Consider the following 17,669-nt stretch of genomic DNA (forward strand, 5'->3'; position numbering starts at 1 on the left):
AGGCTGACCACTGGTCTGGTTCTGCAGAATCTGTCACCGCCTAACATAGATCCTCCAGGGATAATCAAAACGAAAACTGAAGCAATCAGTATGAATTTCAAGAAAAAGCTTTAGGTGAAAATTAAGAGAAAATGGGTGGGGGGAGGCACAGGTGTGACAAAGATCAAGGTGGTCCCTTAACAGAAGAAAGCAAGAGAGTATAGGAAAGAGAATTTAAAGGGATAGAGAACTGACTGAGATCAGACTGACTCCTTAACTTTATATTGCGTGTTGAGGTCAGTTTGTTGTCTCAGTCCTCGTTTGACTTCTGATGAATCTTTATGGTTGGAGCCAATTTCATTCTTAGAAGATAACTGTTCCTGAATGGTGGATCAGGGAATGATACTCAATTTTGATTTTTGTCACAGGCCAACTGTTCTTGCAGCTGAAGCAGGATGGGGGTGGCAGTTCAGGTCCTACTTGAGATGATTATTTCAACTTAGGGCCAACATTGGTTTCTGTTATAGGGTGATCTCCCTGCAAGGCTAGCTACCCCTAGAATGTGAGATGAGTTGGGGAGAAAAAAATGACGCAGAGAAACAACAGGCTCTGGAATAGGCAGAGAGAAGTCACTCAGGACAGTCTTTCAACATCTACTTATGTGAGGCAGGGTCTCACTATGCAGTATAGACTGGTCTTGAACTCACTGCATTCTTCCCAAAAGAGCCCTTGTTAACACTCTAAGCCAATACTAGTTTCTGATTGGCAGAAAATAAACTTAATCCAAGGCTTTGTAAAAAATACATGCTGTCTGGACAAGGAACACCCTACCTGCATGCTTACTGGACACCTGAAGTGCTGAACCATATTCTGAGCAGTATAGTTTGTCAACGTAAACTTGCACTATGACTGACGAGAGAAATGGATGTGTTATACATGGAAAAAGTGAGGAAAGTTATCACAGGGCAAAATGACAGATACAAAGTACTTAAAATATCTGAGGGAGATGTGTGTGCAAACTAGATTTATTACGTAAAAATATAGACGTCAAAAGCAATAGATGGAAGGAAATCTTCACAAAATAGAATGCAGAGGGAACAAGATGGAGAGATCCCTTTCTTTTTAGGCACAGTATTTAAGTCTTCAGGTAAAGAAAGCTTTAAAGAGCTCTGGATCTAAAGATATGAATCAGATATGAAACTCTCTTCCGTAAGATTTATGTACTTATAAAATCATTGTATTTAAAGTTGCTGGGAAGTAAAAATGAGATTTTCATGTTCTGGGAGCTCCTGCAGCTTCTTGTCTGGATCTCTGCAACCTGCCACCTTGTGTCATTGGACAGCCCATAGCACCAGAACCAGAACACAGCTTTTAGGTCCTTTTCCAATCAGAAATGCAGCCACTTCTCTGTAGATGTCATCCTTCGTAGAATATGCTAACACGTGTCCTTCTTTATCATCTGCTTTCTCTACTTAAACTAACTTCCTGCAGAAATTGATGGCCCTGTCTCTTCTATCCATGAAGATTCTGGCCCTACTTTCCCTGCGCCAAAAGTTTTGGATTCCGAAGAGGTCAGTAGCCTCTACCCCTCCATGGTGACTGCAATTCCATAGGTCCCATAGTTCTTGCTTCACCAAGCAACTCCAAGTGAAGCAGAGTTGAAAAAGGGGGAGGGGGCTTCGCTTATGCCCAGGTGCCGCCAAAGTCCCTGCCAGAGCCATGACTTTCTTTCTCTTAAGAATCGTGGCTCTCTGGCAGTGGGGCAATGAGGGCGCCCCAGGGCTGCCAGGGACAAAGGGTGGTTCCCCTCCTTCCTATGCAAGGCACCTACTTCTCCTCCACTCCAACCTTGCCCGTGCGATCGCGTGCCACTGACACGGGTCCTGATCTGCGTCCCGGCTGAACTGGCACGTCCGGCCGCCCACTTTGGGGAGGGAGGAGAAAGAGGAAGGGCAGGCCGGGGAGGTGGGGCTGCGGGGAGGCGGCGGCGGCGGAGGGGGCGCGCTTCCGAGGAAAGTGAAGGGGAGGGCAGCCGGGCCGGCACGCTCCCTCCCTCGGCCGCTTTCTCTCACATAAGCGCAGGCAGAGGGCGCGTCAGTCATGCCCTGCCCCTGCGCCCGCCAACGCCGCCGCCGCCGCTCGCCCGGCGCGCACTGGAGGCTCCCGCGCCGCGGAGCTCCGGGCCCCGCCGCCCTCCTCCGCCCCCCGCGCCGCCGCCGCCGCCGGCTCCGTCCTCTCGCCGAGCGGAGGCAGGCAGCCAGGAGGGGGCCGCGCGCTCGGGCGGCGCCCGCCAAATAGAAGGTTGCGGGGTTCTGGGCGCCCCCACCCCGCCCCGCGCTCTCCAACAAGCAAAAACAAAACGGCTGCACCTCGCCGGCGTCCGAGGAGGGGAGCTCGGATGTCCGGTTTCCGGTGAGCCTTCTACCTGACACTCGGCGCCCTTCCCTGGCACTGGCCGCCGGCCGGAGAGCGACTTGCAAAGTTGGGCACGCGGCGCCCGGCCGCGCTCCCGCTGCAGCTCCCGCCGCCGGCGCGCCCCGCGGTCCCCGCGAGCAGAGCCGGGAGAGGGGCGCGGAGGGCACCGCAGCTCGCAGGGGCGCCCCGGCCCTGCCCGCCCCGCCCCGCCCCGCCCTGCCCTGCCCTGCCCTGCCCTGCCCGCGGCGGCTCCCCGCTCCGGTCCTTCCACCATGCACTTGCTGGGCTGCTTCTCTCTGGCGTGTTCGCTGCTCGCCGCTGCGCTGCTCCCGGGACCGCGCGAGGCGCCCGCCGCCGCCGCCGCCGCCGCCTTCGAGTCCGGACTCGGCTTCTCGGACGCGGAGCCGGACGGGGCCGAGGTCAAGGTAGGTGCGGAGCGGGGCAGGGTGGGCTCTGCGGCGCGGGGCTTTGCGCGGAGGACGCGTCGGTGCGCCCCAGCCTGGGGCTCCCGAGTTACGCAGCCCGGCGTGCGTCCTGGGAGGAAAGTTTTTCTTCTTTTTAAATAGAAAGTTGCTCCCGGATAGGACTGGAGCGCTGAAGGGCCGGAGGCTGCGGGACGGTGGCGGTCACAGCCTCTCCGAGCGTCTCCAGCGGAGGGAGGTCTTGCGCCCTGCACAGTTAGCCTGGCGCGGGGCAGCGTTTCTTTGGGGCGAGAAACTCTCCTTTCTTCCCCTGGCTGATTCCTGGGACTCTAAACCATTCCTGGGGCCAGGATGGCCTGTGGACCGAGACTTATTTTCTTAAGAGGGTTCATTTTGGGTACAGGAGCAGACGCTGTGTGCAGTTTAAAAAAAAAAAATGTAAGGGATTTAGTAACTGGAGTTCAGGGCTTAACACTTGAGAGTTGACTTGAAGTTGGCTAAACTTGAGAAGTAACCCAAGGTTAGAGTCCTTTAGGTCATGATCAGGAAAGATTTTTTTTTCTACCTTGATGTAAACGCATTTCTAAAAGCTGGTTGTTGGATAATAACAAGGCATCTTTCCTGTTTATGTTATTTTGTTTTAAAATAAGAAACTTTTGCCTAAAATCGTTACTGATGATTTTGTGGGTTGTGTGGTTTTGGAAAAGGAATGATCAGTGTTTCTGTCTGCTTCTTACTGGGAGCTTCCAGGGGGTATACATTTACCCAAAGAGCCCATACTTGCTGTCTTAATAGAGTGTGCTTAACAGGGTGCTTAAACTCCTAAAGTTTTATATTCCGCCTCACTTCAAACAGTTTCAAAGACTGCAGTTCCCCTAGTTCCCTGGCTGAACGTAGACTGTGGTGGTGAATTTCAGCTCAGAGCAAGTGAAGTGCTGGTGGTGACTTTATTGATGAATACACACCGTCAGAACTGAGTATGTAGAAATTGAATTGCCTTTCCATCGCATTTGGAGATGCATTTTAAGAACTGAGAAGGCTAATTTAAACTTAAACCACCTTTGTATTGAAATTTTGTGGAAATTTTTTAAAAAATCCATAATTCAGTGTATAGATCAATGAGAACAGCCGAGTTAAAAGGATACACATTCAGTTGCAGATTTCACTGTGTGATTTTGTGAAGTGATTTTCTACACAAATACTATAATGATGAGGGCATCTTTCTGCCCCTAAATAGCACAAGCAAATACCATTGGACTCACTGATACTTCGTAGAGTCCTTTAATTTTGTCATACCTGTTGCTTTCTGTTACTTCAAAGTAGTGGGAGTTTCTAAGGTAATACTCTGTGTTGCCTATGGTAACTTGGTTTGATTTACGACTAGAAAAACGGAGAGCATTAAGTAAACCGAGAAGAGAAACATTTCCTGATAAGCCAGTGTCCTGCAGAAGAGTGACTCACTGCTGGGACTGTCCCAAATGAGTGTGCCTGTGTGTGTGTGTGTGTGTGTGTGTGTGTGTGTGTGTGTGAGAGAGAGAGAGAGAGAGAGAGAGAGAGAGAGAGAGATCTGGAATGTAGAGGCCTGGAGTTGGGAAATAAAATTTAAGTTTATTCTGATTTTCAAAATTTTCGTCATTGGTGATATAATCAAATTTCCCCTTTGCTATAAACATCTATGAATTTGTGTTTGTGAATATTGCTTTTCATGTTTTTATATTGTATATGTTGAACATGGATTTATAGTCCACATATGATATGGGTTTTCCTTCCTACACAGTAGATACTACCTTAAATCTTTTCAGTTCTATAGACTACAACACAGTGTATTATTGCTGTATTATACTGTTCCCCAATGGTTAAATATAACTTTGACAGGATCTTTAATGCTATAGTGAAAGCAGTATAGCCTTCAGTAAAACTTGGTTCACAGTTCACCCAAAGATTAATCCTAAAATTCCAAGTCTCTCCCTAGTGGCCTGTGCAAGCATGTCACTTTAATGTGGGTGCTAGAGAAATGTGAACTCACCCATTTTTAATTTTCCATAAATGTTATTAGCCCCCTGAAGATATTTTAGAAGGAAATAAGATGCTAAGTATGTAGAATCCCCATAGATGAGTTTTTTGGTAGTTAACACTTTCGTAGTATTATTTAAAAACATTTAACAAACACAGGCTGTGAGCCAGTACAAGTCATCCAGTCCTACCTGTGCCTTCCAAAGCCATATACGAAGTTGGAAGTACAATCCAAAAGGCTCAAGATCTTCTTGTTCCCTTGACTTACATTTCCATTTAGTGGGTTCTCTTTTGTAATTGTTAGTGGTTGTGTGACTTAATGAGAAGTCTGAAAATGTTTCTCTAAAGGATGTTCATGCAAATGAGTCAATGTCAGAAAAGTACAGCAGACAAAAGTAAAAATAAGTGGATATGTAGAGAAAAAGAGGAAATATTTCAATTGTTGTCTAAAGAAAACTGCCAAACATAGGAAAAACTTGTTTGCTAAATATAATAATTGCAATATGAGTTTAAGTAGAGTTCACTGTGTTAAGTTGGAATGGAGAATTTTACTTTGGATGGAGAAGTTGGTTTATGATTTAAAAAGGAAAAGATTACTTTCTATGGCATTTATGGATATTTCATTCTTATAAATGGGTTATACTGGGAATTTAAATATCTAAGTCTTCAGATATTTTAGCTTCAAAATTCCCTAGACATTTTTAGTTTTTAAACTTTTTTTCATAGGCCAACCAAGTCTGTGGACTTGGGTCTAAAAATATACATTCAAATGACCATCCTAAGTCATTTACATACACAGTGACATACTAACTGCAATGATGAATGACAGATATTATTGATATCATTTTCATTATATAGCCATTGAGTTTGCAAAGCAGTCTATTGGGTATGGGTCATCTTAAAAGATATATGCTCTTTTTCAAGGTGTTTACAATTCAGGTGAAAAAGTAAAGGTTTATGATCAAAAGAAGTATAAAATACCATTTCTCTGTTGTTAGAAAACTCATGCCAGAGCGTGTCTGTGTTTTGAAGTTTGAGTGAGACACACGTCAGTGTGGTCTCATTGATCTGGGAAGCAGAGCTTCAGCTGTAAGCTAGATGTGACTCCAACAGATGAATTCATCAAAACCATAAGTCTGCTTAGCTTCTTGGAAAGGATAAGATGAGAAAGCGAGTAGACCAATTTGACTGGAATCAAGGGGTTATGTAGGGTAACAGTGGTGACCGTTAAGCAAAAGTAACTTTAAAGAGATAGTTAAGGTCATCCTGGTTATACCCTGAACCACTTTAAAGAGTTTAGACTTCACGCTGTGGGCACGGAGGCTATTCATGTTCTGAGCAGTGAAATGATGTAGATAGTAAGAAGATGACTGAAATCATTAGAAGTGATGGGCCAGAGATTTAGCTCAGCAGTGCAGCGCCTGCCTGGCAAGCATGATATCTTGAGTTTAATTCCTGGTAACCTCTCCCCCCCAAAAAAAAATTAATGAGTGATTAGAAGTCAGTAAGAAGGACTTGCTGGAGAGATGGTCTAGTTGAGAAGCAGCAGAAATCATCTGGATGGGAAGTAACTAATAGTTCTATCACAGTGGTGACAGGGGGAGTAGACATGCCACTGTTACAGAGTAACAGCCTGTGGATGATGGGTTAAGGGGAGATTTAAGGAAGTAGGAGAAATCAACCCTGCCCTCAGTATTTTAATAATAAGAAAATAATCGTTCAGTTTGTGTGATTGGGATGTTTCTGAGAAGCAGTTGGTAGTAGTGGGCAGATGTGAATGATGCAGCACCATTCCAGACATCACCCTGGGATTTTACTAGACATAAGACACTCTTAGGGAAACAAAATAAATGTTACAATTTACATCATATTGAAGGGAAACAATTGCCTAGGGTCAACAGCACTTAAACTATGATACAGTTACAATATGTAAGCATTTGATGGGTGTTACTACATTTCCTCTGGAAAATTAAAAATATGCATATCCTGTTTCCTGCAGGAAAAATGAAAAGATTAATTCTCTTTAAACAAAATAGGTCTTGAGTGTGGCTATACATTTCAGTCATTTAATTTAAGGAGTGTCTGTTCTTTCAACTGTAGTATCCATGATAGGAGCTTCTCCTCCTCTTTAAACAGTCTTTTAACAGTCTTTAAAACGGACTTCAAGATGAGGGCAGTTGGAAAATTTGTGAAAAAAGAAATCTTTAAACACTCTTCACTTTCCCCAGCATCATTTTATGTTAGAAGTTCAATGTTTAATTTCCTAAGAACCCTTTTCCAAGGAGGGCAAAGGATTGTATAACCCAGAATTGAGTCCTGTCCTTTCTCCAAAAGTCTGACTCTTTTTTGGCAAACCCATGACTCCTATGCTTACAGTTTTCTTCAGAAACCAGTCTTTCTGTCAACTTCCTCTGAGGTTTCTGACATTACTCTGAGTAATGTTGACCACTATGAATTTGCACATAAAAAGCTCAACTAACCTTCTATTTTGGTTTCTAATTTTCGCATTTCTTTTTATGAACTGTGAATTCCTAATTCATAGATTATTTTTGTGGGTGAGACAATATCAACATTACTTTGGGAAGCAGTTAGTTACTGACCTCAGTAGCATGTATTTAAGACTGCTTGGTATCTCCTGCTGTCCTCCACTGAGTTGAGCAGAGTGAATGGTGGTAAATTTAAGATATTTCTGTCCAGATTTCTAGTTCTGAGAAAGAGAGAGAGAGAGAGAGAGAGAGAGAGAGAGAGAGAGAGGCAGAGACAGAGACAGAGACAGAGACAGAGACAGGGAGATCTTCATCAACCTGTTTTCACCATAGGTTCAACCTGGAAGAGTTTCTTAGCTTTTCCTGGGGTTTACAGGACTCAAGAACAGTGCCTCCAGCACCACTTTTGCCTTTGACAGTTGCAAGTGTCTTCCAGGTCCATGCCACCCTTAGGTACCATGAATTACTCTGTGTATTAAATAGGAGTTTAATTATAATGACTGCCACATTGTGAGCACCTGTGTGTGCCAGGTGCTTTGTTAAACCATTGCAATGTAATTTTTTTTCCCACTACACTTCCATGATGGGATAAATGTTCCATTTCATTAAGGATGATGAACCTAGGACTCAGTAAGTTAACTAGGACCCATAATAGAATTTTTTGTTTTTGAAATTTTGCAGTAGTTTAGAGAAAAGCGGTAATGGGTTGGGCCCTTTGGGTATGTAAAAGGTGCGTGAACCATTTTCCCTTTAGCACTTATGCTATTCTTCTAGTATATATTACAGCAATGTGGAGTGTAATTGGAGTGACTTTGTTACATTTATAACAGTGGTACTATTATGGTTTGTGTTTGGATATCCCCCAAAGCCTCATGCTCTCATAGAGGTGGCTGAATCTAGTGTTTGTGATTGATTCATTGTCCAGTGCTAGAATTGGCGGTGTGAGTACTGCACCCGCCCAATGGTAAGTAGCTGGCATACAATATATGGGAGCAAAGGAGGTGTACTTTGCCCTATTGCCTTTTTCACTTGTGTCGCTTATGGCCATCATGAATATTTGCCCCTTAGCCATGCCACTCTGGCTTGGAACCAGCTGGGTGTGGACTGACGCATACACAAACTGTGAGCTAAATAAATCTTTCCTTCCTTCGCTTTGGGTGTTAGATATTTTGTCTCAGCAATGAGAGAAAAGTAACCAAGATAGAATTTGGTACCAGAAGAATGGGGTCATTGCTGTAACTATACCTGACCATGTGGTTCAAGAGCCATGGGGAATAGTTTGTGGGAAGAATTTGAAAAGGTTTGGAGATGTCACCAGAAAAAGGTGCAGTGGAATACCTTAGGCTGAGATTCTGGTCAGAGCTCAGAAGACCAGAAAGCTATTAGAACTCCTGCCAGGAAAGAATGGGATTGGAAGGTTTCAGCTGAGAAGGACTGCATTGGTTGTTGGACTTCAGATGATGTGTATTATATGTTGCCAGAAAGTTATTTTGCTCTTGTCCAGAAATTTTACCTGAGACTGAGATTAATGGCATTAGACTAATCAATTGGGTGCAAGAAATTTCAAGGCAGTCAAATGCTGACATTGTGGCATGGCTACTGTTGGGACTGTAGCCATATTTATGTCCTAGAATCAAGAACAAGGAGCCAGTAGGATGATTTAAAATGTTGTGAATTTGGACAGAAAGGAAGCTCCAGTAAAGCTGTGTACTATAAAGATAAAACTGAGATCTCGATTGCTGAGAAGAAACAAAAGAGTAGAAAAAATGGTCTGAGAACATCACAGGAAGTAGCAAGTCTCCACCTTTTGCAACCTCAAAATTGCAGTAGTGAAAGACTTTGCTTTGAGGACAAAGCCACAGAGCATCATGTTCCAGAATTGCAGCAACTACCACACAAGGTTCCAAAATAATGGAGCATAGAAAATTTGTCCTCACAGTCAAGTTTAGAGTGCTGAGAGATCCAGACACTTGACCTCTATGGCCAGAAGAGAGGAAAGCCTGACTATTGCTCTGGCTGGACCTTGGCAGCATCTACATGGCTCTGGTTTTAAGCACATGCAGAATGCATGAGTTTGAGGTTAAAAAGGCTTCCACCCAGATTTCAGAAGACCTCGGAGGCCAACCAGTGTCCCCCTGGAGGGCAATGTGTGAAGCTGGAGTGTCAAACCAAAGATGCAGTGGATAACACACAAGTTTGGAAAAGCCAGGAGTGTGGATTGTCTTAAGGAAACCTGCAAGGAGGGAGCAAAACCAGCCCAAGAGAAGCTGCGGGAGCTACAACCACCAGAAGTGTTGTGGGGGTATGGGTCACTCAAGAGTTTTGGAGTTCACCACCAGATTGCTTCAGATGCTGAGCATGAAACTCCAGAACTTAGTGTTTGCCCTGCTGGATTTTGGACTTCCTTTGCTTTCATTCCTTCCTATCCCCTGGAATGGTAATGTTTATCTTGCGGCATTGACTGTTGGAAGTATTTAACTTTACTTTCATTTGTACAGGGGGTTACAGCCAAGAGTTTGTCTTAAATCTCAGAGGAAAATTGGGACTTGGACTTTTCAGCAGTGCTGAAACTGTTAGGACTTTGGCAACTCCTGGAGATGGACTAAATGCCTTTTGGATAAAGGATGTGCATGAGTCTTTGGGCGACCAGGGGTGGAATGTTATGGCGTGTGTTTGGATGTCTCCCCAAAGTCCCATGTGATCGTGGAAAGGCCTGAGTCTAGTGTTTGTGATTGGTTCTCTGTCTAGCTCTGGGATTGGTGGTGTGAGTGCTGCCCCTATCTGGGGAGCAGTACCCTGCGTACAGTGTAAGGGAGGGAAGGAGGTGTGCTGTGCTCTTCCTTTTGTCCTTTTCACTGTTGTCACTTGCAGCCACCGTGAACAGCTGCCCTCCCCCTGCCACCCTTCCTTGGAGCCAGCTGAGTGTGGACTGCAGCCTTCAAAAACTGTAAGCTAAATAAATCTTTCCTTCCTTCATTTTGGGTATCAAATATTTTGTCTCAGCAACCAGAGAAAATTTACCAAAGGGAAAATTGAAATGAACATGGAGATTTTCCCAGGCTTTGCCTTAAACTGCTCTTTGATGCCTTAAAACCTGTAGATGTGTTTAAAGAATAAAAGCGCTGTTTTTGTTTTCGTTTCCTACAACGTTCTTTCTTGTTCTTGTCCTGTCCTTGTGCTTGTCTTGCTCTTCTCTCTCTTTCTCTCTCTGTCTCTGTCTCTCTCTCTCTCTCTTCTTTTGAAGAAGCAGAGAGGAAGGGAAAGGGACGGGAACACACCCACAGAGAGAGAGAGAGAGAGAGAGAGAGAGAGAGAGAGAGAGAGACAGAGAGAGAGAGAGAGAGAGAGACAGAGACAGAGACAGAGACAGAGACATACCTGTACCAACTACCAATGATAAATGAAATTGTTATCTACATTTATTTGCCATGTAGTAAAAAAAAATTAGTTAAAAAGCGAAGCTACTTAACTTGGACTTAACAAGAATTTCTGACAGTTATTAAGCAGTTTTTCAAAGTTGTGATAATGTAACTTCAGTGAAAGACTGATTTTACCTATGCCATCTGATCTTTCACAAATAATGTGAGTTCAAGTAGAACTAATTTTACTAGGCAAAGACATTATACCTCCTCCAACTTCTGGGTATGCACTGTTTATCTTTCACCACTTGATTATTCCTAGCTGATACACATTCTGTAGATATTGTATGAGCCTAGCTTCTGCTACAAAGTTACAAGTTGTTTGGTTTTGTGTGTGTGTGTGTGTGTGTGTGTGTGGTGTAAGACATCATTGACTTTGCCAGTTTAAAAAAAAAGATACAGTCAGAACTTTAAACAAGGGTAATTAATGAGATAGATTTATAATGCAGTTGTGTAATTTACCATAAATATTATAGATTTGTCTGTGTAATTGTTTCGTTTAAAATTTACTTTTGTAAATTGTTTGGGTAGTTCCTATGTGAAATTTATTTATTTATTTTAAGAATTCCTACTTTCAGAGAGCAGGGATATGTTGATTTAATTTGCTTTCTTGTGAATCCATAACAGAATCAAATACTTTGAATACCTTTTGCTGATGGGTTTATACTCTTTCCTGTAGTGTTAGTACCGAAGAGAGTTTCAAATGTTAGAAGAGAATCAGATCTTTTTCTTTTGCAATTATGAAATCAAAAAGCACATTTTCATAAATTACTTGGTCCTACATCCATAATATAAACTGACATACAGCTATGTATAGACATTGTTTGTCCTCCAGGTTTAAATATTTCTAAATATCATTGAAGAAAGAGCAGTGTATTTATTTATGAAATGATGCCAGAGGGCCTACTTGTTGAGAGGTGATTATAAAATGTACATACTCTACGTTTTCTGAAAAGTTCTGGCATCTAAGACTGAGTGAGTCCCAAAGTTTTAGGTAATGAACTGGAATGTAAGGCTCTTCTTTTCCAAAGGTCTTTTGCAGTTATCTACCTCAGAGACTGCTAAGAAAAGAAAGGGAAAAACAAGATTAAAAGCCTTCAGAAGAAGACCAGATGCTTTTGACATTGTTTTACCCAGTAGTACCAGGTTTATACACTTTCTAATTCAAATTCTCATTTAAATCTACTTCACTTCAGTTTTATTTTACATTAATTCTCATCAGTGCCAGCTTCAATTCTAAGCAGGAAATTACATTGCACTTGCGCTGTAACAAATGGAGGAGAAATGTGAACATTGTGAAAAGTGCAAAGCCAAAATGCAAATACGAGTTTGAATTGAAAGCGATAAGAAGTACTAAAGATTTCTGAATGATACACGGAAAGTGAGGTTTGAAGAAGTCTAATCTAATGAGAAAACCTGTCAGAAACTTCTCAATAGCCATTTTCAATCACAGGGTTTTTTGAGTCTGCCTTTTTGAATCCATGTTCACCTGGATGTGACGTTTGAACTCTTCTGTGTGCTCCTTATGTCTGATGATGACAGTGGTGATTACTTTTGACTTATGCAATCACCCATTTCTATGTGATCTGGATACATTTATACAGTATATTAGTAGCAGACAAGTTGGCTGTTATGGTTTGGATTCCTAACAAACCAAGCAGCGTAAACACTAGTCGCGCTTACGACTCTCCCTGTCTCTCTCCACTTGGCCCCCATAGTTCTTTCAGTCATCAACCTTCAATTACATGTAATTTCTTGCCTGTTTAAGTATTTTTAAATAACCAGTGAAACAACATTAAAGAAGAATCAAAAGTATACAAGACTGAGTTATTCTCACTTATTTGTAGGTCAATTGGGAATTAAAAAGTAGAGGAAGAGATAGCTGTGATGTCTTTGAAGTTCCTTTTTTTTTAAAATAATCTCTGCTTAAAAATATTCCTGTTAACTGTGAATTTAGAAACGCAAGATAGGAGATAAACTAGGTAAATAGTTTACTACTTTGTAGCTGCTTTTATTAAATTTTTAACTTTAATCAAATTTTAATTTTAGTCAAACATTTTAATACTTACTCAGACTTAAAATGCACCTATTAGAAAATGGACATACTGAAAAAAATATTGAGATATGCACATTCATGAAGTTAGCAATTCTAAAGTCTTCACAAGGCAGACTTCTCACTGAGCTCAGTTTTAACACTTTCCATGTTGGGACAGGTGGGGAAGGAAGTGAATATTTTGGGGTAGGTCAGAAAGATGTGGTTTGTGATTTCTGTAGTTGTAAAGTTTCGTTTCATTTTGTAATATATTGTATCCTGTTGAGTCCCCAGGTTACCTTTTCTCTCCTTTTTGTGTAGTAGTGAAGCAAGCAGTCATGAGTGGGAAAGGCTGGAATCAGGGTCAGCCTTCTTTTCTGATGGTAGAACTCAGGCACTTCGCTGTGATGGTACCTAGAACTCACTGTCAGTATTTCTGCTTGGTTCAGTCATGTAACTGTCACTTTCTTCAATGACATAACAGTTTAGTAGAAAGGCAATATAGTCCATAAAAGTGCAAGCTCTGTATCATTGTTTATGTTTACACCCTAGCTATGTAAATTCGTAGCTCACCAGGACCACTTACTACCTGTGTGATTCTGCACAGGTTGCTTCCCTTCTTTGTATTTCTTTGTACATAAAAGAAAGAGTAATTAATACCTACTTCTTACAGTTAAATTAAGGATTACAGAGAAAGGGTGCCTATAAAGCCCATAGAACTCTGACAGGCATATAGTTTGATTTCTGTGAATTTTCCTGATAAATTTTCCACAGATAGGAAAAAAATCATAGAATATATTATGTTCAAGGCACACAACATGATTCTATAGTTGATAGAACTGCGGGGGACCGGCGGCAGCTGAAAAGATAAGAAGTATGAAATATAAATGACTTTTATTTTGAGAATGTGGGGAGAGACACCCCCAAGCCCTGGGGCGTGGCATCTCCATCCTGGGGTCGGAGATCTCTCTGTGGAACACGTGGAGTGAGGCACATAAGTAGCCTTGGTTTGGGGTGGAACCTAAGGGGACATTAGGGATGCACAGGTAGCCCATTGGTCTTAGTTTGGCGCCAGAGGTAGATTCCTAAGGGTGGGGGAGACAGGAGCTCTTTGGCTTTACCAGCTACAGTGTGGGCTTGGGCCAAAACCCTTTCAATAGTACCTTGTAAGATTAATATATTTTTGTTATAAGATTACTGATAATTCTAATTTCCAAAGGTATGATGGAAGACTAATATTGGTTTTAATTTTGAGGTAGGAGGGAAATATAAGATATCATTCTGCTGATTTCCCTATCCACAGAGGTGCTCAGTTTGTACCTGTCCTGGCAGGTGACACTCCTGGCTGCAGAACCACACCAAGAAATACAGGACAACGGGCATGACTTAAAGTAGTTCAGACTTGAGGGATTCGGGTAAGAAAACTTTGGTACAGGATTTTTATCATGCCATATAATGAAACATGCTAAGGTGACTAATCTGTAAATATCACATCTTCACAAATTAAATACATATTCTAAATTTTCATTGAAGAATATATAAAATGTTAAAAATTGATTTTCACCAAGGAAAATAATCTTTGTTTTGCTTTATTTTGTTTTGGTCCTGAGGTTGAACCTCGAACCCAGATAGGCATTCACTCGAGCTAGGCAAAGTGCTGTACTTACCGCCTAGGGATATATCAGCAGCCCACAAAGAAAATTTAAATGGTAGAAAGTTATATGCAGGAGTTAAACTTGTGTGAATTTGTTTAGAAAGATGTAATTACTCTGCTCCTTTGGGACCTTTTCCCTGAATGGCAAGCAGCAAAGTGTGTACTCTCTGTTTTCTCTTGAAATAAATTATGGGGTAGAAACATTCCTTCTCTGAGGCTGCATTTGGTTTACGTGGGTACTCTAATTTGCTCGAACTACTGAAGTTGATTTTGTTTGTTGAATCCATTTGCCAGTCACTCAGTGCTATGGACTGCACGGGCTGTGCGTGTTGAACTCTTCACTGCGCCTGGTATTGGAAGCATGTGAGCAGACAAAAGAAAGGAATTAAAAAGATGTGGTGTACACAGGTCCCAGTTCTTGAAGAGCTGACAACATATTTTTTTGATTCAGTAACATCTTGCAAGTACAGTGCTCATTTCTTTAGAATGACAGTTTAGATGTTAGATGGCGTATTTTAGGAGCTTACGACCAGATATTATATTTCTGTACTGAGAACTTTTTTCCCCACAGAATCAGGAACAAAGAACTAAACACTAAATAGACACTCAGGCAAAATGTGAATGAATAATCACTTATACTTGCCTATTCATCTACATGCCAGTACTGGTACCATCTTTTGTTAAAGGTAATTTTTATGTTTTATTTCAAGACTTACTGTGTATACGGACATAATATGAAACTTTAGTAAAATGTTGTTGTATTTCTACAATTATGTACATGTTGTAGTTGTTGTAGTTCCACAGCTATGTAGTTTCAGATTTAAATTTTTATATAAAATAATTTTCTTCACAGTAGTTTTCCATTCTCATAATAAAGTTTCTTCCTTTTTGAACATTAAATGCTGTGTTCTTTTGAGTATTCAGACACAGGATTAAAGTACCTTTGCTTACTTAATATTATTTTATATGTAGAGGAAATGTCCATGAAATTGATAGCAAATTTGGTTCCAACTTGCTAAGATACTGGAATAACTTGAAAAATTTATGAAAAATAAAATGCCACGTATGAGCATGTGTTCCTCAGGGACAGGAATGCTTCTCCGTTTTGGAAATTGGCAAGGGAGTATGGGAAACTGGCTGCTTATCTGCCTTCTCAGACAAGTAGTGTTCAAAGGGTCTTAATGCCTTTTTCTGAAATGGCAAGCACAATTAGCTCACTTAAAAAGATACGCTGGTAACAGTCTTACTGGCCTTTCACCAAGAAAATAGTTTCTTCTCTCTTTTCTTTGATTATACTTTGATCAGGTCTGTTTCCCTATACCATGTGCCTTCTCCCTAGAGAAAGAATGGATAAATTTTACAAATGAAATCAAAGTGAAATATTAAAGAAAATGTCTTGATTTTCTTTTAACTGAAGTGCCACACAGGTGCCATGAATCCTGAGATTAAATTCCTGTAACCCGTAGAAGAAATTGCAGTGTCCAGTGCCTCAGAGTTTTTTGGAATTAGTCAGTTAATATCAAATACCAGATGTGGGGCTGCTGTAAACCACAGTGGTTTCCTTTATTACAGTATCATTGCCTACACGAAATACTTTTAATTCCTTCTCTTTGTTTGTGTCTGTTGTGTGTATTCAGTTACTTTATCCTTTTTAAAGTCCTCTTCCAAGTTTATGTTTTGAAATTAGAATACTTATTTAGATTCATGTTTGCTTATGGGTCATGACATTAATGACATCCTTAAAAAATAAACCAATCTTTTTGTCTCAGTACCATATTTCAGTTTTGAGATGATAATGATTCATTGTTTATTCTCTTTGGGTCTTGTGCCTTTCTTTTTATTTTGATGTTTAACCATGCCAAATTAGGATTTTATCAGGGCCAAAATTATTCATGAGTCATGACCATCACACTTAAATTTGGGTAATTTGAAGATACTTTAGATATGCAGATTAAGCAAATAATGGTGTCATAAATTTTAATGCTAGACCCACAGCACACCCCAACATTGGTAGCAGTAGGGTCTGTTCTGTTGGAGACCAATTCTATTTTACTTAAAAAAATTGTGTCATTACTATATGAGCACAGCATATTACTCTAATGCAAACAACACTCAGTGAATGGAAGATAAAATATTAACATTGTTTTTATTTTTTGGTGTCATCTTTCTTTGACTGTTCATACTGTTCTGCAGTCTTAAACTTGAGGTAATGTTTGTGTCACTGCTTTAAGTAATGACAGTAATGATTTGGATCCTAACTGTCCGTCATCGGCCATGTGCTAAAGACTTGGAACAAGCATGTAGCAGCACAGAGAATCACTGGAACCTTTGTGATGGCACGGACCAGAGGAAAGAAGAGAGGTTTTTGTTGTGGTCAGGAGTTGTGAAGAGAACAATGAGAATCAGAACACAGAATTTATAATATTATTTATGATGGTCATCCAGAGTTAAACAAGGCAGGAAATCTCTGCACAACACTAAAGACACTGAATATTCAGTCAAGAGCCTGGATCCCACAGCGATGTCCTGCATGAATCCAGATGAAAATCCAGGGCCCATGACAAGGCCTCCAAGAGTCCAACTAGTCTAGAGCCCACAAAAAAGACTCACACCAGTCTGTTTTACAGATTCATGCTGGAAAGGCCCAAAGGTCAGCGGTGGAAGCTAGAAAGTCTGTGCCAGTGGGGTGAAAGAGCTGTCCTGGTAGGTTGAGGGTTCTACACTGCAGCTGAGAAGTGAGGCTCATAATATAGATCAGCGCTGTCCTGAAAAGCACTGCAGCCATCCTCAGCGATGTGGAGGTCTCAAGCTCCTCCGATGATAAGAACAGGAAAGTACATGCCAGAAAGCCAGCATGACTAGCTTGTCCTGGAGATTAAACGGCACATGTCTTCCCCTCCGGAACCAGGAAGCGATGCCAGATGTAAGCAGAGAGCTCCCCCAAAGTGAACCACAGCTACTCTCACCAACAAGGTCCGAGCTCCTCCAAAGCAATGGTTGAACTCACACTGGGGAAGCTAGTCATAACGCGCTCCTGGAGAAGGACCAATGACTCAAACAGCCACACGAAGGAGAACCCACAGCGCCGAGCTGCTCCTTCTCCACGTCTCTATTTATTCTGGCAACTTTCCTTAGGTGGAACATCTACACTTAGCACCATGCTGATTTAATTCAGCTGACATTAAATTGACTATCAGATTTTAATCCATAACATTGCCCTTGAGAGAGATACTGGGATTCTGATTCTTT

The 17,669-nt window shown here is 41.6% G+C and overlaps 1 protein-coding gene across 1 annotated transcript in view; it reads left to right on the forward strand.

The window, feature by feature from the left end:
• The first annotated feature begins 2,529 nt into the window (after positions 1–2,529).
• The window catches only part of Vegfc (vascular endothelial growth factor C), a 108,659-nt gene continuing 93,519 nt past the window's right edge, over positions 2,530–17,669 (forward strand). The window contains exon 1 of the mRNA XM_003469119.5: positions 2,530–2,819. Coding sequence (XP_003469167.1) covers positions 2,667–2,819 — 153 coding nt within the window. The 5' untranslated portion in view covers positions 2,530–2,666. The remainder of the gene's footprint in view (positions 2,820–17,669) is intronic.

This window comes from Cavia porcellus, unplaced genomic scaffold, assembly GCF_034190915.1.
Source record: "Cavia porcellus strain 051 isolate PalLab524CR breed Dunkin Hartley unplaced genomic scaffold, mCavPor4.1 scaffold_24, whole genome shotgun sequence".
Lineage (NCBI taxonomy): Eukaryota > Metazoa > Chordata > Mammalia > Rodentia > Caviidae > Cavia > Cavia porcellus.